Source organism: Pezoporus occidentalis, unplaced genomic scaffold, assembly GCF_034315485.1.
Source record: "Pezoporus occidentalis ecotype Australia unplaced genomic scaffold, CSIRO_AGI_Poc_V1 ctg4, whole genome shotgun sequence".
Lineage (NCBI taxonomy): Eukaryota > Metazoa > Chordata > Aves > Psittaciformes > Psittacidae > Pezoporus > Pezoporus occidentalis.
The window spans coordinates 4,760,785-4,786,571 of record NW_026915724.1 but is presented as its reverse complement, the minus strand read 5'-3'; the positions used below and the strand labels follow the sequence as shown (position 1 = coordinate 4,786,571).

General features: G+C 38.7%; 1 protein-coding gene, 1 long non-coding RNA gene and 1 other non-coding gene across 5 annotated transcripts; all 3 read right to left on the bottom strand.

Annotated features, from left to right (window-relative positions):
- Window positions 1-1,411: 1,411 nt before the first annotated feature.
- On the bottom strand, window positions 1,412-25,089 carry MYBL1 (MYB proto-oncogene like 1). Of its 3 annotated transcripts, none has more exons than XM_062633266.1 (16): window positions 24,722-25,089; window positions 20,911-21,013; window positions 20,706-20,777; window positions 17,656-17,748; window positions 16,313-16,533; window positions 14,383-14,566; window positions 14,097-14,171; window positions 13,347-13,451; window positions 11,879-12,112; window positions 11,197-11,565; window positions 10,574-10,716; window positions 10,052-10,166; window positions 8,197-8,313; window positions 8,006-8,110; window positions 5,849-6,028; window positions 1,412-4,042 (listed from the first exon to the last, which is right to left on the bottom strand). In XM_062633266.1, exons 1-16 carry the CDS (start codon window positions 24,739-24,741, stop codon window positions 3,914-3,916), a joined length of 2,265 nt encoding a protein of 754 aa, XP_062489250.1. In that variant the 5' UTR covers window positions 24,742-25,089; the 3' UTR covers window positions 1,412-3,913. The 3 variants fall into 3 exon arrangements, with proteins under 3 accessions (XP_062489250.1, XP_062489248.1, XP_062489249.1); XM_062633264.1 differs by having other exon boundaries at window positions 13,347-13,448; window positions 24,722-24,881; XM_062633265.1 differs by lacking the exon at window positions 5,849-6,028 and having other exon boundaries at window positions 24,722-24,881.
- On the bottom strand, window positions 5,197-5,829 carry LOC134171233 (uncharacterized). The gene is made up of 2 exons (XR_009967551.1): window positions 5,430-5,829; window positions 5,197-5,332 (listed from the first exon to the last, which is right to left on the bottom strand). It is a non-coding gene; the product is annotated as an uncharacterized LOC134171233 (long non-coding RNA).
- Window positions 25,090-25,473: 384 nt separating the features above from the next.
- Window positions 25,474-25,563, bottom strand: TRNAY-GUA (transfer RNA tyrosine (anticodon GUA)). The gene is given in 2 exon segments: window positions 25,474-25,509; window positions 25,527-25,563. It is a non-coding gene; the product is annotated as a tRNA-Tyr (tRNA).
- Between the last annotated feature and the right edge of the window lie 224 nt (window positions 25,564-25,787).

Genomic DNA, 25,787 nt, shown 5'->3' with positions numbered 1-25,787 from the left:
GTAATCAGAGGTTGCAGCAACACAGGAAAACACAAGTCAGTTAAATAATCCAGAGGAGTCTTTAAAAACAAACCCAAAGAAACACAAATTTCTCTGAAAGATAGTAGCAGGCAGACAAACTTCCCTTTGCAGTAACAACTGTACCACTGGGGTGACCCAGTCCAACAGCAGGCACCGTCAGAGGACTCCTTTCCATTCTGTTCCTCACAAAACACACACACAGTAGTGAAGCAGAAGAAAAATGAAATTGAAAGAGAAAACCAATACACCAACACAGACTGATACTGAGAAATGCCATATTACACATCTCTTACTCCAGATGCAAACAGAAGCTGCTCTACTGAGGTTTCTTCATAATCATTAAGGTAGAATACAGTGAGTATGAGCATTTGGATTTTTACCATACACAAAAATGTAAGATTATATATAGAATCAACATAGAATCACAGAATGGTTTAGGTTGGAAGAGACCCTAAAGATCATCTAGTTCCAAGCCCCCTTACCATGGGCAGAGACACCTTCCACTAGAAGTTCCATTCAACCTGCTCTTCACATCAGTTTTAGTTTGGTACAACTCCAGTAGTTATTTTCATGTAAAGCCAGAATAATGATGGTAGGAACTGGACTTCATCTCATCAAGCAATTCCTTAAAAACCATTTTTTTTCAACTAAAAGCCAGGCCTACGAGTAAAGCTTCCAGAGTCTTCATATACCCAAACTGAGGGTTGTAGTTCCTTTCAAGTTTGCCTTACTGGCTGTCCCTCTGCTCTGCCTGCTTTCACTGAGCAAAGTTGACATGGAAAAATGAACTAGTCACATCATTAGACTTCACTTTCATCTGCCTGCACTTTGCCTCGATTTTAGATGTCAGCAGCCAGCCATGACCAGGATAAATGCTTTACAGCTGGCCCACCTTGCTTGTGCAAGCAATGGAAAACCTCACACATGCAAACATGAGCAGGTCTGCAAGATACTCATACAGTGGCCTGGCTGCGACAGCCCCAACCCCAGTAAAGCCCCAGTAACACCCAGTTTGCTTGTACAGCTTAAAACTAGATAAAACAAACTACCAGGACATATTAGTGAGGAACTGGCTTGTGTTAGTCTCTCTTGTGCTATTCCTTCAGCAAATTATCTTATAATAATTGTTTGCCATTTATATTTTGTCACAAAACCAAGAGAGGCAATAGATTCTATGAGTCTACATTATCTACTGAATGCCCATGTTTCTAGCAAAGTAAGAGTCACAGTGGAACACTAATTCAGAGTAATACATGTTTGTTAGTACTAGCTGGGGGAGGAGGGGAATCATCCTGCACAGCTTACACCTGCAGTTTGACATGCACATACACATACATGTTAATTTAACAAGCACCAAGTGTTTCAGTTCTCAAATAAAAGGCACTTACAGTAACCTGGTACATAGATGCTTTATTTCTGATGTTAATGTGGTCTGTATTGTATGTGAGATTCTCTTACATAAAAGAAAAGTTTGTAGTACAACAAAACTAGGATAAACAAGGCATTTGTTGCACATTATGTCAAACCTTAAAACAAAAATATGGAGTAATATGTATTTAGGTTTCATGCAAGTTTGGCTGCTGCACGTACAATCTACTTATAAACTGAAAGAAATGCAAATGCACACAACATTCAAAAAGTAATAAAAGATGCCTGACATGAAAGATTAAAACCTTCCTGCTAAAGCAACAAAGTAGGAGTTAACTGAATGATCCAACCAATACCAACACAAATTAATACTACTTACCATAAATCTATGCTTAAACTTGGTATAGGCAATTTTGGTGATACTACTTCTAGTGAAATATATCATCCAGATTCTAGATATTCACTCTCTTTTAATTACTTATTTCATTTTTTGTGAATTAAGTGCTGTCTCCAGTATTAAATGTTGCTGTTAAATCCATTCTGGTAATGCACACCGAAATCTAAGACTGCCAAGAATTCCAATTGCCTCCTCTCAGTCTTCTTAGGCGAGGCGTAATCCTGGCATGATGGGTATTTTCTGATCTCTTTCTTACACAGAATTCCCCCCCCCTTAAAATTTTGATGTAAATTTAAAACTGCTAAAAATGTTTACGCCTACTACTGTCATAGCCAGGCAAATATTTAATATCAAAAAGCTCCCAAAAATGAGGATTGTATAACCTTTGAGATGTTTAAAAAAGTTAATAACCCATTACCTTCCTTGTACCACTCATCCCATATTAAAATTCTCCCTTAATAAATTATTCTCTGCCATCTTCGATATTAAAGCGATAGGAATACTTTCCACACCCTGCATAGTACTGGTTGGTCTCATAAAGTTAACTAGAGAACCTGACATCATTTTTGTAATTTTACATACAGTGCATATGATGCTCGCTCTTTCCATCTCTCATAGCAGCAAGCCGATTCTGCCACTATCTGTAGCAGCACACCCGGGAGTGGAGAGGAAGAGTGTTTGAATTATAAATAACTAAAACTACAGTGTACAAGTCTATTTACCTGTCAGTATTTGTTGATAGCACACCATTATAACTTGCTCAAAATTAACTACATATAAATCTCTACAACAAAAGCAAACCAAAACATTCCTTCAAAAACAAAAGAAGACAAAATAAGTGCAAATACCTAAAATAGGCAACTAAAGCAACTGTTGTGACCTGTATACCTTTAAATAAGGACAAAGATTTTCTATAAATAAAAGAATGTTCTCTTTGCTCTTCAAACATACAGTAAGTATATAATGGTCAAACTTAAGTGCAGATACAATTGTTCTGAGATCCAAGGTGCCAAGTTCTTTTTTTTTTTCTTTTTTTTTTTTAATATATATTTAAAATGCATTAGGTTTTAGCTCCTATGCAGGATGAAGTACTCCTGGGTCACCATTCCTTTCTAAGTATATTTAAACAAGGTACATGAATAGTTGCTGTATAATACAGGTATACCTTGTAATTATTTTGTAGACCAACATGATTTAAGGGTTATAGTGCAATCTTTATGTAGATGTAACATACAGTATAGATTTGTACACTTCACCACTGTAATTCTTCCGCTATGCCATACTTTAAACTTGTCCTTTTTTGAATTTTAGCTGTTTTAACAGGAAACAACATTGGCTTCTAGACAACCTGCATACATATAAATATCTACATTTAAGCTTTAAAATGAAAATAAATTATAAAAACAGACTCCTTTCCAATTTACAAAATTTTCCCTGCTCCTACATACTGTACAATACATTCAACAATCATCTCATTTTGAGATTTATGAAGAAAATACTGATGCTTTACACTAAAACCTAATTCACCCCCCTCTGCCTACTTCTAGTACCATTTGCAAATAAATATATTTAACACTGTAGTTAATTTCATTGTTTTGCAGCATACCAAAAAAATTAGTAGTGCAACTTTCTATCCTTCCTTTATACTCCTTTTCATTGTGTTTCTTTATATACTATGAAAATGCTACATAAGCAAAAGCACATTCAGTCATGTATGTTGCTCACTTGAAAACCAGTAACAACCTATAAACCTAGTCTATATTGAAAATGCACTAACAGAAAAAAGCAATGCAAGTCAGAATAAATATGAAAATTTACCTAAAAACTGTGTGTAGTCAGTACTGCAATGTATTTTACCATTCTTTATCATACTTTAGGGTGTTACTTTTTTAATACTCAAGAAATTCATTGCAGAACTGGTTGTACTATCCCTTCGTAGAAAATATGAGAACTTCATGTCTGTTCTTTGCCAGCCAAAAGAAGAAAGGAAGCTTTAAGGTAGCTTAAAGGTTTCCCTTGGCAAGACTGTCTCAAAGGAAAGTCTTAATTCACAAGTACTGTGCTAGAATCACCTTCACCATTATGTCAGTTTCAGTGGAAAGAGATGGCTGGCAGTTGCAGTGACCATCACAGTATCAGAGCCCTTGAAGTGCTGTTGGTAGCTGTGTAAGTGCTCAGGTATCTTCTTGCTTGCTCAGTCACGATAAGCTGGTCTTCTGTTTTTCCATAAACAACTGCTTCCCATTCACAATTTGACTGCATAAAATAAAATTCAGTTTAAAAGATACTTTCCACTAAAATACTTGAGCAATTCTTATACAACTTTTCAGAGTAATAATAAATTGTCATGGCCTAGTAGTATTGTATTTTACTGAGGAGGATTCAGTTCTACAAGACAAGACCTAAAACCTGTGACAGAGCTTCCTCTCCACCCTTTTAATCCAACTCCCCAACATGGCATCTGTGTTACACTTTAAGTTCTAACACACGAAATGAAAAACACTCTTGAAATGAGACTAGTTCAACAATTGATACATAAAAGGGAAGTTAGTTAATTAAGTCATCTTCTCTTTGGATATCTTCCCCTTTAAATGTGCTCAGTTCAACAGGCAGAAAAATACGTTATTGACAGCTGTCTGGAGACACCAAGGAAGGCAAAATGGTTTGGCAGCCAGAAAAGAATACTGTGAAGGACCTCACTGAATCAAAACGGCAGCTGTGGCAGAATGGTTGGATGCTTTGGGAATATATTAGAAATGGCAAAGGAACTAGGACTAGAAATGATGAATGAAAGAATAACCAAGCCACTAGTCCTGCCCCTTCCATGAGGCAAACTCTCATGCACAATTGCATGACTCATTGAATCTCAAGCTGATTTGTAGCAGCTCTAAACTGGACATGACACCAGCAGATTGTAGCATAATGAAGAATGCAATATTCTCTCCCTTCCTCATTGAACTAGAAATTGATCCAAAGGATGAGTTCCATGTATAGATGCACAGAGAAAATTGTTCATTTGAGTTTCTCTAGAAATTTAGCAGGAATCGATTCACAGAAAGGACTCATGGTTAGAGAGGCCATTAGATTGAGAGGAAATTTCTCAAGGGAAAGAGCAAAACCAGAAAGATGGTTCAATGTGAATATTTGTGAATATAGTATGACTAAGCTCCCCTTTTAAGTACTGGAAGACCATAGGTCTGGGACAGATAGATGTATTCATCTTTGCTGTAATTCCCAGCAGTTAATTCCTTTTCTGAAATACCACGATTAAATGGAGGTTTGTTCTTTCTTCTCATAAGAAAGGATCAGAAAGTAACATTGTTGCCCCTGTACTTAAAAACACATCATCATTAAAGCAGTTAAGTGGGACATGGAAGACAAGGCTCCAGGGGCCCTGCCTTTTGTTTTGCTGTTGTTGTTTGAGGTTTTTTAATCAATACAGAGCTATAGATATTCCGAGGAGACGCAAAAATTGTATGTGTTAACTTCCTATGGGAAAAAATGGAACAGGTACCAAGTCAGCTCAAAGAGAATCTCCTCCTAAACCTGGTGGCCAAGACACAGGTGAAAAACAGGTTCCAGTTTTAACAGTACAGAAAATAGAAGTACAAGAATAGGCACATTACAATAACAGTTACCAAACAGAACCTGTGGATGAACTCCACTTAATGAATCCCACAGAGTTTATTATGAAGTAAGCACCAGCCACATTTGAGGAACTTAGATGCTATAGCGGATTGGTTTGCACTGAGTCAAGTTTTCCTGCTGCTGGACTTCGGTACTGAAACTTGGTTTGTAGGTCTATCCTATCCTTATTGGTTTCCCCCACATTTAAACCTGAGAGGCGACTCAGTGAAATATCAGGGTTGTATTTAAAGATCTTAGCTATGAATTAACACTTTGTGGACAAATGACCAACTTACAAGAAATAAGGATCATGGAAACACTGATCAAAACTAGGTCACTGAATTGAACAATTCTAGGCATTAGTACAAGACAGAAACAAAACAAAAGTCTTTGTTAAGCTGAGAACAAAACTATCAGAATTCTTTGCATCCAGACCTGAAAAGCTTTTTCCACTTTGACATTTTTTGAAGCACATGCATTCATTTTCCTCTTAATTACTGCATTTGCTTTGTTTGCTGGATTTGTATCCTGGTTTTCTGGTGTCAGGTTACATTTGTTGTCATGTATTTCCAACAATGGTACTGTTAATAAAGATGTGGTATATGCATTTTCTGACTATTGACAGAAAACAGGGTAGGAAACAGGAACAATAATCAGTACTTAATAACAAAAACAGAACAAACAAACAAACAAAGTCTTCAACTGCTGTGATCAGAGAAGCCAAAAGGTAAGCAAAGCAAATACTATCAGAAAGACTCTAGGAAAGAATCTGAAAAGAAAAAGTACATTGTGTGAATAAGTAGTCTGGTATATATTGAGTCAATACTGAGCACAGTAGAACAAGTACCTGCTAGCAAGATTTAGGCAGTACTGAGTAGACAGCTTCTTGCATGTAAAGCCAGAATACAGCTGATTATACTTTGTTAAGAACAAGACTTGATAAAGTGGTAATTAAAGAACAGTTTTAAAGAAAGAAGCTTGTCATTCATTTCTAGTATTACCTTTGTGAAAGTGAGCACAAGGAGACTGGAGTTAAAAAAAAAAAATTAAGATCACGTATCAGGAGGAGGAGTATCAAGAGGAGGAACTGCTTTAAGTACTGAAATAAGCACTGGAATGATCATGCCAGAAGTGCTTTATATGCTGATAATATTTATGTAAATAAAAAGAAATTAATTCAGCTTCATTACACCAAAGCAGAAGAAAGGTATAGGCAATGTTACGAGAGCAAAATTAGATGAGAATAACAGCGGCATATGCACTTGTTCACCCACAAAACCACCCTCAAACTGCATTAAAATACTTTTACATATTTATTCTACCTCAGACCTCACTCCTAACTTATTATCACATGGACACACAATTTCTACTTAAGGATTGGTCTGTTTTTCATGCTTAAAATCAGATACTGACACTATCTTTCTTGCTAAGATAGAATGTTTCTGTAGCACCTGAATCCCTCATTGATGTGGAAGAAAAGTATTTTTTTCCCAGTCCACTGCCTTTAGTATATCACAACATCATAGTGTATTTTGGTTCAGCCTCAGTAACCTGAACACCAGTGATGCACAGTATACCATGTCATAACAAGACAGTAAGCGAACACGGAGAGTTACATTTCTGGTTTGAATGCCTGCAGCAGCACTGCTCCTCCCAGTACAGGGAAGTTCTTGGGGAAAGCAGGGAATTTCCACTAGGTGGCAGGGCACCTAACACCCAGCAAGCAGACACCTAGGTTTGGCGGAGTTTATGAAGCATTTAAGACGGGAATTTAGAAAACCAGCTACAATAATCAGAAAGGGGTATGACTTAAGCACCTCTTCTTTTTAAGGACTTTGGCTCCTACCTCTTGCATATAGCATTATAACTGATCAAGAGTCACAGACATTTACTCTTTCAGAATTAAATACATACATATATTAAGAACTAGTAGAATAAAGCTTTCCTATAAACTACAAGACTAAAGATTCATCTATTTAATCAGTCAACTGGGAAAATATTGGGCTGCTTTTTAAAGGAATGAGGGACCAAACCAGCCCCAGTTCTGAACTCTTGATGTCTTGGTTATTGAGGCAGAATTATTCAAATTCCTTTCAGGCAGAGGAAGCCCACAAACATCATCTTCTACGTGCTTGGTATTTCTTAAAGTATTCCCCTACTATGTGAAGCAGGAAAAGGAAAAACAGGCTGCCTACTGTGCAAGTAGGTATCTTCAGAAAATGTCTGCCAGACTATCAAGCATGAAAAACACAGGGGTAAATGCCATTTTCCTGGTGTATTACAGAGCTTCAGAGTGCCATATATGCTAAAGTTTATAAGTAACCAGCATGGAAGCAGCTTTGCTGTAACAGCAAATCTGAAAAGCATCCACATTACTTTACCAGTCCTGCTGTAGAGGCCTGAAAGGAGGAGTTTATGCATGAATGCAAGCCCAGTGTTTAAGTATTGCTTAAGTACTTCAAGTAGCACTTGAAACTGAAGGTGATTTTGTAGCCTCAATCCAAACACTTTATTTTAGTCAATAGAATGAAAGACACCCAGTTCTATATTAATATGGCTGCCAGTGATGCTCTTCAGTAGCTGAATACTTACCTGCACACCTAGACTATTATCTTCTATGAAGAGCTGGGCACCAACCTCTTCCTTTTCCCATGGATCTAGGACCAGTGATTTTCTGACTTTTTTAGAAGAGTTGTGCTGCAATAAACAGTTTGAAGAGAAAAATTGTAAAATATTATTTAAAAGCAGCTATTTCCTACATGAAATTATTATGGTAATGTTACCTCCTGTTTGCAGCTTTTATACACAGTGTCATCTTCCTCCTTGAGAAATATGTCTGTTCCAGTTTCTTCTTTCAAAACTTCCCTAATGTCTTCCTCCAAGAAGGCAAGTGGTTGTGACTAAGTTAATTAAAATTGGAAGAGAAAACACAGCAAGTCTGTTAGCTACTAGTTTTTACTACATTCTACTTTCAGCTCATGTAGGCCATAAAAGACATCTTGCAAAATACAGCAACAGATAAAAGGATTTAAGCTATTGTAGTTAACAACTACAGATCAACATTTCAAGGCTCTGAGGAGTTTTTACTTCATCTTACGCCACATTATTTCTAGCCAGATAAAACACATACACGGTGCCTCAAAAAATGCAAGGCAGCATTGAAGAAGGCATGCAAACTACTTGTTTGCATTTATTAGCAATGTTTACCAACTGACAAAAGGGATAAAATCACTTGATATATACTAAACATATATATGTACATATACATGCATACCAACGTACTAAAAAACTGTACTATAAAAGTATTACTGTTGTAGAGAAAGGAATATATACCAATTTCAACACAAATCTTTGAATAAGACATTGATATTCCTAAGTATAGTACAGAATCTCACAGAAGCCATACAGATGGCCCCTTTGTGTACCAACAGGAGAAGAATTCCCTTAAGCCCTCAAAATTTGATTTTGAACAGGAGGTTAATAGCAGACAGAAACAGGAATGCCAAACCACTCCATTTGCATAGTGAGAATCTATAGGGTAACACAGATGGTGCCAAGCCCTGTGGCAAAGTCTGAGCTACCTTCTGTGTTTGCAAAAAAAGAAGTAGTCAATATACATTGGCTGGAATTTTTTCAGAATTTGAAAAGCATATGTCTACTGAATTCCAAAAGTTATTACGCATTAACCTACCTTACCTAGGCTGGGAAGAGAGCGAAAACTGAATTCATTTGGAACAAACAAACAAAGTAACATAATCTATAGTCAACAAGAAAAAAAAAAAAACAAACAAAAAACCTTCTGTGACAGCCAGAAGAATCAGAGAAACCATGAATTGCTATATTAAGATTTTGGGGGTTAGGATGAAGAAAACTGTAGATGTTATTCAAGTAAGACCCTAGGAAGGATAAAACACTTCCAAACATCTTCTCATCAAAAAGGTTCTCAGAATACTAGAATGCTGTGATAAACACCTCGTTTCAGTCCTACCACTGTGAAAGAACCTAACCCATAAAACAACTCAGTTCTTACGTAGTCCAGAGGACTCAAAGGTAGTGTAGTTTTTCAAGGCAAACGTGAAAGTTGCGTAAAATAGCAAGGTCAGTCACATTCATCTGCACCAATCTGCTCTTATTAAATTACCCAGTTGGAGGACTCGCACCCATTCACTCTCTCACAATTTTGATTTGGAAAAAAAAAAACACAAAACCCTCAAACAAAACCAAAACAGAATGCTAAAGTATTAAAATTAAAATCTCAGCCAATAATGTTTCCACCTTGTAAGAGGTAGTGTTAGCAAGGCTACACAAATTTAAAACAACTCAGAAATGCAGAACCAGTGTGTTCAAGATTACTTTGTGTTCAAAATTATTATTACTATTTGACTATGGGGCAAATCATTGTATGTGCCGAATACCATTCAAAAAGACAACACTCCATACTAGGCTGAAGGATATAGTCTAACACAAAATCTGAAACATTTTTGAATCACATTCTAGCTGTTCTCTAAGATAACTGGAATGTCGCTGAAACAACAGCATTGCTGGAAAATGCTTTCTAAGACCAGGCTTACAATAATTCAAAAACAAGAGGGCATTTAAACTTCAACAAAGAAGAAAATAAACAATGTCATCGCATACCGTAAGTTTGAGTGGACCATACTTTTTTTCCTGAGCAGCCAAAGCATTTTTAAAAGGAGTTGGCGTCCTTGGTGTTGAACCCAGAAGAGATCTTCTAATTGTGGGAGTTCTAAAACTATTCAAACATAGAAGTGTTCAAACATGATCTTTAATATTTTACTTTATCAATAGTAATGTAGAATCTAAGAAACAGTTTAAAATGACTTAATTTACAGAACAGAGAGCAACATTGTGAATCTGAAAGTATTAACACCACCATAGCATTACCCCAGGTATAAATAACTTTAACTGGATTTTGTTCAGCATCTTAAAAAAGGAGACATTTTAACTAAGTAGAAGTAGCTTCCTGTTTTAAGCTAAAAACAGGAAGCCAGTTTGTACACAAGTATTGAAGTGTTAGGGGGTTTAAAGTATAGGTAGGTATAGCGGTTTTCACAGTATAGGTGGACTATCTTTTCAATGTTTAGAAAAATGTGGTTTCATTTGAGCAACACCACTGGATGTTTAATGCAGTAATCTTACCCCACATTTTCTTTTTGATCTTTTGGTGTCATTTCCTTGTGAAGAGGAGTCGTAATAAGAACCTTCTGCCCACAGATTGGAGTCGATGTAAATGCAGGATTTTCAAGGTTAAACTGTTCATTTCCAGAACAAGTGTTGAAAAACTAACCACAAGAAAGGAAAAAAAAACCCTAAGCAACCAAAAAGGGCAAAACTTCACCACTGTAATGAGCAGTAAAAAAAAAAAAAAAAATCTGAAAAATCCCAATAAATTCTTCTTGACTTATACTCTAAGACATTTGCTATGCTTATCGCCAAAACCTTGATTTTCTCCTTAAAATCCTTATTACTTAATTAGGTCAACAGAGACACAGGTCTCTAGCAACAATAATTTGCATGAGAAAGTGTGAACTGAGACATAAGTCATCACAACCCTTTCCCCCCCCACCCAGTTAGTCTTCAAAACAGAGGAAATGGGTAATCTAACAATTTCTTTTTAATGTATCTACCCTTATGCAGATGTTTTAAGAAGTTTTTTGACATATTTGTTTAGGCTACAGTATATAACTAGGGAAGAAAGTACTTGTGATTTATAATCTACCCACTACAGCCTTCATGTTTAGCCATATTAAACATAAACTCACCTGTGACGGAGAAAATGGTAGTGTTTTCACTGGTGTATGCTTTAGTGCAACATTGATGACATCATTACACAAGCCATCATTCAGCTCATTAACCGGTGACTGCCCAACACGCAATCTCTTTTTCTTTCTTAGGATAGTAGGTGGGGTGCTGAATTTAGGTATGTTTGGAGTTGCTGGAAAAACTGCTTCTTCCTCGCTACTGATGCTACTTTGTTTTTTGTCATCAAGCACAACGCTGACATCATACTGGCACTCGGCAGCCCCTTCATTGTGCTGAGTCTGCATTATTTTTAGTGGAGCTTGCTTGACAGGAGACACAACAGCCTTTGAAAGCTCAAAACTGGCAACATCGCTCCACACTACGGGATCCTAGGAGGCAAGGTGCAAAACACCAGAACACTAGCATGCTTATCCAAGATTACTGCACAATGTCCAAGCCAACCTAACATCTCTCTACCTCCAGAAGCCTTATACTGAATTATCCTCCTTTCATCTTTCACACAATCCTAAAACACTGAATATTTTAAAATAAAATTCTTTTAAAACAAGTCACTCAGTATGGGCGAAACTACAGACCAGTACAAAATGAGGTAATTTAAAGAGTATTTATACTTTTTACATGTTGTTAAAGCTTATGTTCCTAATTTTTTTAATTTTTTTGTTTTAATAAATACAGACTCACAGATTCAATAAGCTCTAGTGTCTCTTCAAATTCTGGAATGGTCTGTAGAGAAGGTAACACTGTATTTGCTTCCACAGCCGAATACTTTGGTGGTGAATTCTGCTGAACAGATGTGCCCTGGGTCTCATCTATGCTGTAGAAATCACTTGTTTGCTCCCCAAGGCTATTTAGTGTATTAGATACACAATCTTCCATGATGAAACTTCCAGACCAACACGGCAAGTTTCCAGCTTGCTAAAAAACATGAAGAAACATGTTAATTTTATTCAACTTGAGAATTTGGAAAGAGTCAATTATGTGACCACAGGGAGGGGAAAAAAGGCAGCACGCAGGAAGGCTAAACATAACCATTAATTTTTGCTTTTTCAAATACTGGTTATCTGCTTGCATTAATGCAGTTAGTATTCTCCTTACATTAACATACTCAACATTCTCAAATTGCTTTAAGATTTTAAGATCTTTATCTTACCTCTCATTCTTATCGCATACACGCTTATACCTTAGATAATTATGGGTTGTATTGGAAGCCACCTCTGATGCAAGCTTCCTGTGCTCCTGAACATCAGTATATTACAAAGGTGCCTTCACTACAGAACACAGGTGCATTTTAAGATTAGAAAGTGTTTCTAGAATGCGAAATACTTCTTGCTTGAGCTGGTATTTTTTTTTACGCAGATTCTGCATTGACAGATTACTTCTAAATGGTTATCCCATTTTAGTAAACTGTTTAGTACTAAGAAACTGATTTCAAGTTTCACTGAAAATTTAGAAGCAGATTCCTCTAGATAAGCAGAATGCTGAACTGTTTCAAGGGAATGCGAGGAATAGCTCCACCACATAAAACTAGAAGTTCACCTGTAATCTAAATTAGTGATCAATACTGTTGGGTTGATTAGGTGTCTGATGGTGTGCACAGCCCTCTGTTCCTGAAGAAGAAAGTGCCTGTCATCTGCAAGTTCCCTAACTCTACTAAAGTACATGTAAATTTTGTACAGCGCAAATTCATACATGTCATATCCAAATGTGGATATTCAGCATTGCAAGCACTCACACATAAGTTTGATAAAAATATAATCTACAGCATGTTTTGAAATCAAATAGAACAAAACTTACGTATTTTTCATATTTCCCTGTTGAGTAGATGATCAACATTGCTGACCCATAAAACCAAACAGTGGTGATATCAACAAACATGATTCTCTTAAGAAGATAAAAATCTTGGGTCTTAGGAACAACTGCCAAACTGTAGGTTGTATTTCTACTGTTTTCACAGTTTATAAACCACACTAAAAATAATCAGACTCCATTCTAATATACAGATTTTGTTTTACAACCCAACAGCCACAGGTTTGTTTTTAGAACGTTAGGTGAAAAAACACTACACAAAACCAAACATCCATTACTAAATTGATGAGGATTAACCTCAGTAAAGTATATTCAAATATTTATAGATATTTGCAATCCTTACAGAAGATGCTCGTTTTCTTCTGATTTCACTCTCTACTGACATAAGTAGCAATTCAAGTTCCTTTATTTTCTTTTCTTTATCAGGATCATCATCAATAAATGACTGCTGAAAAAATTAAGAAAGAAGCCATTACTGTTTTCCCCCAAACTGTCCACTGTAAATATTTGACATTATAACACAGCTCAGTTTTAACAGAAATCCACATAACGTGGGAACAGAACTGTTCAAGCAGTATCATATTTTGTAGTACAGTAGCCACTTGCAAGTGGAAAACTCCAGCAATTACCAGGGGATGGATCTGATGTTCAAGTGGTATACAAGCTAATAATTTAACAGGTTGCTAATATGATCTGTAAATGCTCAGTGTGCTATAATGTTTTTTAACCCAAAGTCACTCAGTTCTGTCTTTAATAGAAGGAACAACATTGGCATCTTGGTAGATGGGTTATGTTTTCATGTGCTTTTTAGAATTCTGAGTTATCTATCCTCATTAACTGCGCAAAAAAGTGTTTCAAATCAGAATTTTTGGCAGACTGTCTACACAAGCAATCCTACCACTACTATCAGAAAATTAACTAATTTTTTTGGTTGATTGGTTTGTTTTTAAACTTCTTAAAACTTTCTACTATTGCTGTAAATATAGGGAAGTGAAGATATGCCATGAGTTTCAAAATTAGTTATACTCCTCAGTTTAGAGAGGACTTCAAGGAGTATATTCTCTTCATTTTACAACGTGTGTGAACACATTACCTCAACTACGTTGGAAGAAGCTGAAGTATACTCTAGACAGCTGCCTTCTGGTGAGGCATACTGGTATGCTGGAATCTAAAAAGACATAAATCATTTCACAATCCCTGAAAAAGGATATAAAATTATCTCTACTGTATATAAACTATTTATTATGGTTTACAAATCCTAAGTTACTATAGCACAAAAATGCTCAACAGTCTTTATTCTTTCAGATTTGTTTCTTGTTCCAAACCAAATAAATCATTTGAAACTGGAAAATACTAATTATTCTGCATTTTGAACTTACATGTGTCTGAACAGGTACGTAAAATTGATTCTGAGTGTGCATGTGCTCCATAGTCAGACATTGCTGGGGCTGAAGTTTGGATGAGCTATCGCTTTCAGACTTTATACTTTCTTGTAAATACCCTTCCTGTTCCACCTTTCTTCGCATTGTTGAATTCCAGTGATTTTTAATCGAATTATCAGTCCTAAAATGAAAATGTACAACAGTGACTGGTTTCCATATCCTGAAGTTTATAATATGGCATAATTTATGGGGCTTGTACAGTAGGTTAATCTGAAGCCACAAATACAGAAAGCTCCAGCAGCTTGGACTGAAAGTTTCATTACCTGTGGGGTTTTGGCATAATTACTAGAAAGCTACTCACACTTCCTTCTACTGAACTTCAAGTCTGCAGAAAATTGACAGTAGCAAAAGAGAAAGCCTTGGTTCTGGCTATTATCACAGGTGAGAGCCTTTTATCTTGGATGCCTGGACTAACCATGTGTTCTTTGTCACTACATTATTTACCCTCTGCTACAAATCTGCAGAACATGAAGCTAAGACAATCACTCAGTATAATAAGGGCACTGTAGTTAACACAGTCCACTGGAAGACCTCTCTTCTAAAAAAAAATAATTAAAAAAAAAATTACACCCTGCTTCATGTTTAATGTGCAGCTTTGTAGAAGAACATCTCACTACCTCTTGGTGCCCTTGAGCATGTATGGAGAACAGCAGGCATGGCAGAAGACCAGTGCCCACTGTCACTCCCCCCAGAAAGAAAATGCCTGCAGTTTGAAAAGCAGGCTGAAATCACCTTTAACACTAAACAAGCATTAAGGCAAGAGTAGAGTATGAATGCATTACAGTCTTAAATACTAGCCTTGGAGAGAAGTACACAGAAATAAAAATTACTTTAAGACCTGTATTCACTCAAGCTCAACTCCAAGTAGAATTCCCTTTTTTCACCCTAATCTTAAGACTCTCTACTAATCTTCTGGGTCTAGGATCCAATCTTTAGTTGACAGTCTCATCTTGGATTTCTTTTCAACAAATAAGTTAGTGAATTAGTAATGCCTCTGTCCTTAGAAACTCATCCTTCCTCTCCAAAATTCTGTTAAGATGCAATCAATTCCCTTCCTATTCCTCCAAAGGATTTCCTGTGATTCATGTATGTGTATTTAATGAAAATGTCACATTTTTAAACATGCACCTCTAAATACTCATTCTCTCTCACCACGGCAAGTTCAGACATTCCTTAGGCACCCCTACAATCACCTCCTGAACATACAGACTGAATTCAGAGAGGGACAGCTGAACATTGAGTTTTAATTAACAGTACAAGGTAAAAAATTTATTCCATTGAAACACCGAAAGTTTGTTTTCCACAAGCATGTAAGTTGGCAGTCTCACACCTGAAACAAAGATAAAGAGAACAATGCATATAATTAAAAGCCTAGGTGGTAACCAGCTAGCTTTGCGATGCATGACTCCTAAGTGAAGTCTTTTCTTCACTAGACTTTTGAAGGTTACAAGGATTTTCTTTTTCAAGTGTCCCGTTTAACAAGAAATATTCCACAAAAAAATAATTTCTGATCTTAAATCTAAAAGAAAGTCACCCCAAAATGCATATCAATGAAGGCACTTTGACATTATGTCATAGGACATTAAGGCATTCTTCCACTATTACTTGCAGTTACTCTCTGCAGCTCCACTACAGTTTTTTCTGTGACCAGGAAGATTTCTGAAGAAACATGTGAGAGGCCTTTTTATTGGTTCTGTGGCTTATTAAGGATACAGAATCAAATGCAAAAGATTTAAAAAAAAAATATCAGCATCTATCAAGATAAAGATGTTGTGACATAAACTTCTAACTAATAAATAACACTGCAAAGAGTAGTGTGACAGTTTTCCATATTCCAATATTTAACACAAACAGAGTTGAAAAGCACCTTCCAGGAAGAAGTTTTGCTATTTCAGCCCATCGGTTTCCCAAACGCCTGTGAGCTTCATAGATTATTCTGTCCTCTTCTTCTGTCCATGATGACTTTTTTACCTCAGGATTGAGATGGTTATGCCATCTCTCTCTGCACTGCTTGCCTATTCTTCCTTTCAGGTGTTTTGCAATTAGAGACCAGCGCTTTGGACCATACTTCTGAACTAATTCAATAACCTGGAACACAGATGAAAGCACATTACAATTTCAAAACCTAATTTTCCCAAGTAAAGACTGAGAATACTGATAAACTCATATTTTGGAGTATGATTTATAATCTGCAACTTGATAAAATACTAGGCCTAAGGAGGCAGACAGCGATTTAGGATTTTAAAAATAATCTTTTAAGATATAAAAAAATTATTTAACTCCAAATTCACTGTGTTTAGAATCTAAGTATATACTAATGAAAACACCAATTTGGAATTTTCCTTTCTGTCACCCATTGCATAAGTTGACATTATGAAAGACCAAAAAAGAAGCTGGTAAAGATACCTGGTTTGACTTTTTTCAACACACACATATACATGAGGAAAAAACCCACACCTCTACTCCCAACCTCCTTCCCATTTCCTCCTTCCCATTTCTACATGTTGGGTTTTTGGGGGTTTGTTTTTTTGTTGGTTTTTTTTTTTTTTTTTTTTTTTTTACACATTAGAAGCTTTTCCTTAAACGGCTAACAAGAACTGTAAAAATAGATTAAGAAGACTATATTCATAAATTGACGAATGCTATCTTTGGACATCTTAAGACAGTTTTAAACCGTAGAAATTAAGCAGACAATTTGAAATACTGTATGAGAAAGCTGTATGTGCACCTCCATAAAGGCCAGTCCAGATTTTGCAGGCAAAAAAGTGTGGATTAACAGAGGCAGGCAAAAGGAGTCTAAATCACCATTGCTAGCTTCTTTAAGAGTAGAGTATGAAATAATCACCCTTATTCCCAACCCCTTTAAGTCTGGTGGATCTACGGAACAAAAGATGTGAGACTTTTGCTCTTCAGTGCTGTAAAGGTATCTTCTCTATTTGGTTTAAACTAGCAATCTGCACAAAGGGAAATTAAATGCTTGAGCAGACCAGACATTCCATCTACTTAAGAGCAGCTGCATTATTTTTTCCTCCTCACACAGCATAATATAATTAATTATATTCTGTATTATCTAATGTAATTATCTATATCACAAGGTGCATCACACATCATCTTTGTTGGAATGAAACCTAAGAAAAAGTACACATTCTTAGCAGTCATATGCCAATTTCATTACAGCAAAGGAGTACAGTAACAATCAGTTTTTATTACCCTCTGATCTTCTTCTTTAGTCCATGGACCTTTAATCAATTCTGGGTTTAGGACCCTCTGCCATCGATGCTGGCACTGAAAATCTGAACGATTCTGAAATAGTTTTAGAAGACCAGTGCAGTTGTTAAACACTTGCATACATAAAACTGTAAATATCAGCTATCCAGAATTATTACCTTATTTCAAATTGAGAGACTTATTCAGACCTTTATTCTAATAGATAAATTCTCCCCTATTATTTCTTCTTCCATTTGCTTATAAAAGCTTTTCTCCAGAAAAAACAGCCTTGCACAAAGATCTAATCTAATTATTTCGGTGATCTTAATTGATTGATAAGCAAATTGAGAACTTACTCTTCTTTAAAGAAAAACTTAGAATTTTTATCCTCATTACTCCACATCTCCACTGAACTTCATGTGACTGGCATGCTTTTGACATTATATACAACTTATATAAGAAATTTTTAAAGGAAATTATTTCAAATAAAAGAATAGACTTTTTTAAGTCTCAAATGTATATATTTTCAGCTTTTTCCTAGAGTGTTAGGGAAAGAGAAATATATTGAGTTTAGCTAACACATACTAATTAAACAACATTGCTTTTTCTGCTCAGGACAGATAGTGCTTTTCTGTAGCTTCTCTCGGGATCTTTTGCAATATTGTTCCCAGTTATGAAAGAGAAGTAAGGTTTCACTTGGCCTTCTCAAAACTGTTTCTAGAAAAGTTCAAGACTCTCTGGGTTGGTCCAATTCTTAGAAATATGCAGGTAAGAAGAGCCTGCCCCAGCACAGCATACTATTACACCTTTTGTAACACTGGGACATGATGATTTACTCTCTTCAGTGCAAGCTGCTGGATAGCAAGTACAAATTTCAAGGTTTTGCTGGGCTTGTCTAACAAGTAAAAGCCTTACCAGGCTAAGTTGAAGTTAAAAAAGAAGCAATCTGCGAGACAAGAAAAACACACCCAAAACACTGTTACATCTAAAATAACATTGATCACAGTACCTTCATGTGAATCACAAGTAGACACTGCATGATTAAAAGCATACTAGAGTTTATTATAAAACATCATCATTTCCTGGTGGAGACAAGCTGTAAAAGACAAACCCAGTATAGGATAGCTGTTCCTATTTTTGCTTAAAGGTTAGGGTTAGTTTTGAAATTGGGGCCTTTTAGCATTTACACCTTCCAGACACTTGTGAAATTATAACATATTTGAGGGAGAAAAGCAAAACAAATGATGGGATGAAACAATAAAATCATTTCAGTTCTGCCTTAGCCCCAGTAAACTGAAAGAGAACGCAAGCTGCACTCGCTCCCAAGAGTCACATTTAAGCCATCTTCACTTCTGGAGGTGGAACAGAGGGAAGGTTTACTTGTGCCCAGCCCAGTAGTGAAATAGGGTTCAGTAGTGAAATAGCCTTTACATATGAGTAACTCAAGACTGGGTTTCCTAGCAAAAGGCCACCAGTAACAAGGTAAGTGTTAATTATGCTATTTTCTATTATTTAGCTTTGTAATGTGAACACTGCAGTAGGTTGCCAGAGAGGCTGTGGAGTCTCCATCCATGGAGATATTCAAAACCCAGCTGGACACTGTCCCGATCAGCCTGTTCTAGCTGACCTTGTTTGAGCAGGGGGCTCAGACTCTATGATCTTGTAAGGTTCCTTCCAACATCAATGATTCTGCAGTGGGCAACCTGATCCTCCATGCATGTTTCCCATGATAGCTGGAGAGCCTTTTTTAGAACCTTACTTGGACCTGGCGGAATAATAACTTTCTGTCTCCAAAAGCATTTGTTTTCAGCTGGAGAACTTTTACTAAACTGTTAGATCTGCTAACCACAACTGCATAATACACCTGCAGATCAGTATCACCAAACATTGTACTTTTCATCGGTTTAATATAAAGGCTTTTTAATATTATCTTTCTCCTCTGCCATTCACTTATCTCACTGCTTTCTGGAAGTGGATAATGTAAGGAACACTGATTTGCATATGCACCCCTTAAATTTAGAGGCTTTGAGTTCATTCCCTGATATCTATGCTTTGCCACCTGGGGGAAAAAGAAATAAATATCAGAAGTACCACAGTTGCACAAAAACAATGAGAACAATGCAAAGTTACAGTTGTTCAGCAGTTAGAAGTCTATTTTTACCTACTTACACAAGAATTTCATACAACCATATCATTCTGGTCAGTATTATAATAACCACAAAGGTGGGGGGGTGTAATTTTTTTCTCTAATATTTGAATATATTCAATGCCACTTCTAGCTAGTGATTTCAGCCTTAGATTCTAGCCATGTTTTTACAGTAGGCACTTTATAGCATTTAATCAGAGAAATAAACGTCATCTATTCTAGTTGTGTTTTCTACCAGGACAGCTCATACAGCTGAGGAGTCATTTCATGTTTGAATCAACAGCTCTTTTACTCATTTCACCTGACCATTGGAACAGAACAAGAAATTTTAAGTGTCAGTAGGAAATTTCCAAGGAACACACTAAGGTTCCATTAACAGAAACTGAAGTTATCATCAGGTGGAAAGACTTACATATCTTAGAGAAGACATCACTGTAAAAAAGGCGAAACAAGAACTACCAAAAAAAAAAAAAAGCAATCCCAAAACAAAACAACCCACCCTTTTCCTAAGGTGTTTAAAAAATTGATTTTGCTCCTTGCAAGTCATCTGTCAGATGCAACCCACACTCCTAACTGCCTCAGAAGCAACCTGTGAACTGTGAATGTAACCACAAGTGATGCAACCAATAGGAAAGAGGAATATATTGCAAAAGGAAAGCAAATCACAAGTGTGGATGGAAGGCACCAATTATTTTGATCGTTTCAGACCATCACTTGAGCCCCAAACTGAGCTAATAAAATTCTCCAAAGCCTGAGCTAGCTCTCAAGTCCAATTTACACGCATCCCTTAAAATATTTTTTACTATTATGCATTTCTGATTTCTATTTCACCTCATTTTCAAACTGAACATATGACCAAAGTAAGCAAATATTGAAAGAGAACCTAACAGAAAGAGATTCAACTTACCTGTAGATGACTAGCAATGAAAGCCCAATCATCTGTACCATTTTGTTCCACCAGCTTCTTTAGTCTTTCATCCTGTTAAGACATAACCTCAGCCAATAAATGTTACATGCTGTTCCCACATGGCGCTAACTAATAACATATTTTGTGTGCTACCAGTATCATGTAGAAATAAAACTAAAAAAAAAAAAAAAAAAAAAAGTAATACCTCATCACGTGTCCATTTCACCCTGTTACATATCTTCTTCAAACCTTTTTGCTGTGGTACTTCATAGTCATGATCCAAATATTGCAGGTCATCATCTTCCTCACTGCAGAGTACAACAGAAGGATGTAGATAAGAGTTTAAAATACCTCTGAATAACTTGTTTTCTCTAACTACTTATAGCTTTTTTCCAATCTGCACATACTGTTCTAAAACAACATATGGACTTTGCATGAAAGTAAGATCTGCCTTCAGCAGCAGCCTATATTCATCATGTCCAAGGATCCCAATTTTAATTTCCAGGCCACATACCAGGATATGGACAGGTAATTCATTCCAAGTCAAGACTCACATTTGAAGCAAAAGCTCTTGTTTAATATCATGTTTTTATGACACATTTACGAATCTTTTTCACAACTGAGCTTATAAAAGCAAGTGGTTTGCTAGTCTGCAAAATGTATTCATGTTCCACCTCCTTAACTCAAACAACAAACACAACAAGGCTGTCAAATAATTTTGAGTCAACCTAAGATTTTAAGCGGGCTCCTGCCTTGAATAAAAGCGTTGCCTCAGTGTTACAGAAATTAGATACAGATCTTCGAAGTCAGAAATATTCCAGGAAGAAATAAGCACCGTATGTATCAGTGCTGAGCCTTTTTAAGAGCCAGAGGGGCAAGAAGCCAGGTAACCTCTGCGGCTCCACGTAGATCACACTCCATCTACTGGAGAAATGCATACTTCACAGCCTTGATAACAAAACCAGCACGGGGAAATGTTTCATGGAAATATCACTTAAACTCACGTTAGATAGACGGGACTGCCATCCAGATACATAGCTTTACTTAAAAACAGTTTCACACTGCGATCTTATTTTTTCTCTATTTTATTACCAATATAGAGCACAACATAAATATCGTAAAGTCATGTTCAAAACTAAATTTACTAGTTCTGCTTAGCCTTAAAATTACTTCAGCTTTTCAACCAAAGGTAAAAAAAATCCTTCCTCAGTAATGGAATTAACCTGTGTTGGTGTCCTAAGAACAGATTAGGTGGCAGATTTCTGCATTATTTTCCAGAACATGCAGTTCGCCCACAACCTTCTATGTATGTTTGTTATTTTCCATGAAGGGAGTATGTTCCCTGAGGCTAACACAAACACATGGTCTTTCAAGGAGACCATTACTTAGCTAAAAATATTACTACAGGATAGTATGTACCCAGCTCTTTCAGACCCAGTGTATTTAACATTGCTTCTACATCCTACACCACATCTGGATTTGCCCTACTTAGCTTCATGATGCAGTGGAAGTAGTAACATGTAAACATATTAAAACTTTGTGGAGCCAGCAGAACACAAGGCAGTCAGTTTGCTGAACGGTCAACAGCAAGTTCTTCACAGTACTTACAAAAAACAAGCTGCAAACAAAATGATTGTAAGAGTTTTGCATTAAGTGGCTTAGGACTTTAGAAAATAGGATTTAAACTCGCAAGTTACAAAGTTTTCTCTTCCCCTTCCCACCTCTTTTTTATTGATCTCTTATCCACAGGTTCTCAACAAACTGTCAGGAGTGTATCTTGGTATTATAAAGAGCACACCTTGGTATTATAATCCTATTTCACACCACGCACGCCATATCGTTTATTTATAACTAAAATTTGGCCTTGTGGTTAAGGCTTTGTCAACATGATCTCCTCACCCACTGCACAAACTAGTTCAAGAACAGTTTTCAGTTACATGAAGTCATGGGGATTTGAAAAAGAGGAAGGGCCCGGTGTACATGGCAGCAACGCTGATGAAACCACCAATACTAGACGATGTGGGGTCCCTGCAGCAGCAGCAGGTAAAACCCTGCACCTGGAATTCTCCATTGGCATGCATGCCCCACAGCCAAACTGACACACATACCACTGCCTCCATGCTCGTCATGGGCAAGGGCCAGCTGAGTGGGCTGTAACCTCACCAACCTTGATTCCACATGAACAATCCTTTAGCCTTCAGTCTTGTTTACAATTAAATAAACATGAATGGTTGTGACTATTAACCTCAGGTTTTTATTAAAAAGGAAGGTTTGCAAACACATACGGTTCTAATACTTGATCTGACAATTCTTTGCAGTTATGAATACTGCATGCAAGTGGATGACAGCCACCAAATTTCATCAAGTAAGAAATCTGCAACAATAAACTAAGTATTTCATGAGTTTTGTGCTAGCCATCTTTGCCATTCTGAGTTGAGAACCATTAAAGGAAAAAAAAATAGGCTTCCAAATGCAAACCCAACAGCAGTTTAAAAAAATCAGACTTCATTCCATTTGGTGCACTCCACCAGACTCCACACATAGATTAATAATCTTGAAACCACTTTTATATAAACTCGTAACTACCATAAATTACTTTTGGGGATACTATCATCACACACTGATAGGTCATTCATCTAGGACTACTGATCTCTAACCCTGTGCTCCTCTCCTATCCACAACCACTTGTATTTTCAACTATGACATCTAAGCACTCAACAGCCATCAGAGATAACACTAGCTAAAGCTTCGCAAAAATGAAATTATTGCTTGCAATACCACAGATTAAACTAAAAAAAAAAAAAAGCAGATTAGGAGTAACAAGAAACATTGTCTCTCCAAGCTGATTCTTGCAGATAACTATGTATAGACAGCTCCAGCAGTCCACCTCTGCAAGCAAAGCCCCTTGATGAATCTTTGCTCCTTGCACAACTAGACCCCCCCAAGCATTGCTTTCTTGGTTTAGTTGCAGTTTTGCAGAAGATTCACTTGTGAACTCTTTTCACGTCACAAGAAAATGCAGAAGCCGTTTTAATACCTGCAACTTTGAAAGCACCAATTCCGTGGGAAGTATGCAGTTACAGTAAACCCCAAACACCACATGTAACTCACATACTGTTAATACTTGAGCATCCTTTTCTTTCTCAAACCTAACCCTTCCTTTGCATTTCTTTATCACCTTCCAGATACAGATTTTCCATTTAGGACAAGAATAACTACAGCAACGAAACAGTTCTCCAAGACCCACCTTCTGAATATAAAGTAAAGACATACCAATTTTCATATCAGTAAAACAAAAGTATTAAAACCATCTGGGGCTGCTGCTGAAGCTCTTGTGGAACGCATTACCTCTCAGGGAAATTTCAGGCCAAGACGAAATCTTCAGCCAAAGAATATTCCAAATCAGAGAAAGTGGGTGCATTTAAGACATTGGAAAAATCAGCAGGCCTGAACGTTAACTTAACAGCCCTAAACGCTGTATCAGGGATGCGCCAAAGCCACTCGGCAGGAGGAAAACAAGAAGTATTAGTCCAGCAGGAGGAAAGAAACCAGCAGGAAAAGCTATTGCAGAGAAGACGTAGTCGTTATTTACAGGCTCAGTGATCGCCGAAAAGCAAAGCCAAGGAGTTGTCTAGGCAAGCTACACAAAAATGGTCTGAGAGAAAGCACAGCGGCGAGAGGCAAGGGCTATACACGGGAGCTGGTGCTCGCAGAGGGAAGACCTGTGCGGACGCTGGGCAAAACAGGGACTGGAGGGCAGAGAGAGGGAGGAGGGCAGTGACAGCCAAGCCCAAGGAGGTGGAAGGAAGCCGAGAGCAGCGCCAGCACAGCCCAGCGGGGGGGGGTGGGGGGCGGCAGGGGCAGGGCGGGACGGCGGCGGCACCTGGCAGGGATCCCGGGGCGCGGGGGGGTACCTGGGCGCGGGGCGGCGGCGTGGAAGGCAGCGGCTGCCCAGGGGGGTCTGGGGGGAGCAGAACGAGCAGAGGTTCCCGGGCCGGGCCCGCAGGCACACTCACCTGCGCGGTCTTTTCGCCATCCTCAGGGCGCACCATAGGGGGGGCCGCCACGGCAGCGGGGCGCGGCGCGGAGCCCCAGCCCGGGCTCCTTCTCTCACAACAGGCGGGGCGGAGAGGGGCACTGGCTGCTCAGGAAGGCTCAAAGCGGACAGGGCTCCCTCAACGGTCCCCTCCTCCCCGCGGAGCTTCGCGGTACCCCCAGCTCCGCGACGGTCGCCCTCAGCCCCGGCCTGGCCAGGCCCCCGGAGCGTCAGGCATGGCTCCGCAGGACGGAGCGCGCAGCAGCCCCCTTTCTCCCCCGGCTGTGCCTTCCCACTCCTGTCAGAACTTCCGAGGGCTTCGGCGGCGCCTTCACACCCCGGGGCCGCTGCTCCGCGGCCCAGCACCGCCCCACACGCCCGCTACTGGCCGGCGCCCGCCGCCCAGGGCTGCCCCGCTCGCGGCGGGATCTGTCGGCGCCGCCGAATCTCGCGCCCAGCCTCCTTCCAAAGCCACCGTTTGAATCTGCGCAGGCGGACTGCAGCCCCATTGGCCGCCGCCGCCGCACGCGACACGGGCTGGGGGGAGGCGGGGCCTCGCGCCCGGCAGCGGGCGGGCAGCGGGCGGGGCGGCAGCGGCGGTGGGGGCGAGGCATGACGGGGGAGCGAGTTCTGCCCGTGGCGGCCCGGCGCTAGGGCCCCCGCGCGCCCACCGCAGCGGCAGCGCCGCGGGAGGGGCGGGGACAAAAACAGCGGCCGCAAAAACTGAGCCGCTCCTTCGAGCCGGAATCGAACCAGCGACCTAAGGATTGCCGCGGGACGCGCCTCTACAGTCCTCCGCTCTACCAGCTGAGCTATCGAAGGGAGCTGGGCGCTTTTCGCGCTCCGTGCCACACAGCCTGGCCGCGGCTCACCCTGGTACGCGGCCCCCACCCTGACAATGGCAGAAGCAGAAAACCCGCTTTAGACCGAGGCCTGAAGCCGCAAGGGGATGAGTCCCTGCAGGCGAGCGCCCAGCGGAGGGATCCTGCATCTAGGGACCCCCTCGCAGCTACCTGCCGGCAGAGGGCAAGTAGGGCGCCCTCAGG

Bases quoted from the DNA above. Each gene is read 5' to 3' on its own strand.
- MYBL1 (XM_062633266.1), bottom strand. From the start codon at position 24,741: ATGGCGAAAAGACCGCGCAG. The intron at 21,014-24,721 runs GTGAGTGTGCCT...TGTACTCTGCAG, and splicing joins ATGGCGAAAAGACCGCGCAG to TGAGGAAGATGATGACCTGC. The intron at 10,167-10,573 runs GTAAGATTACTG...ATGTTTGAATAG, and splicing joins GATCAAAAAGAAAATGTGGG to TTTTAGAACTCCCACAATTA.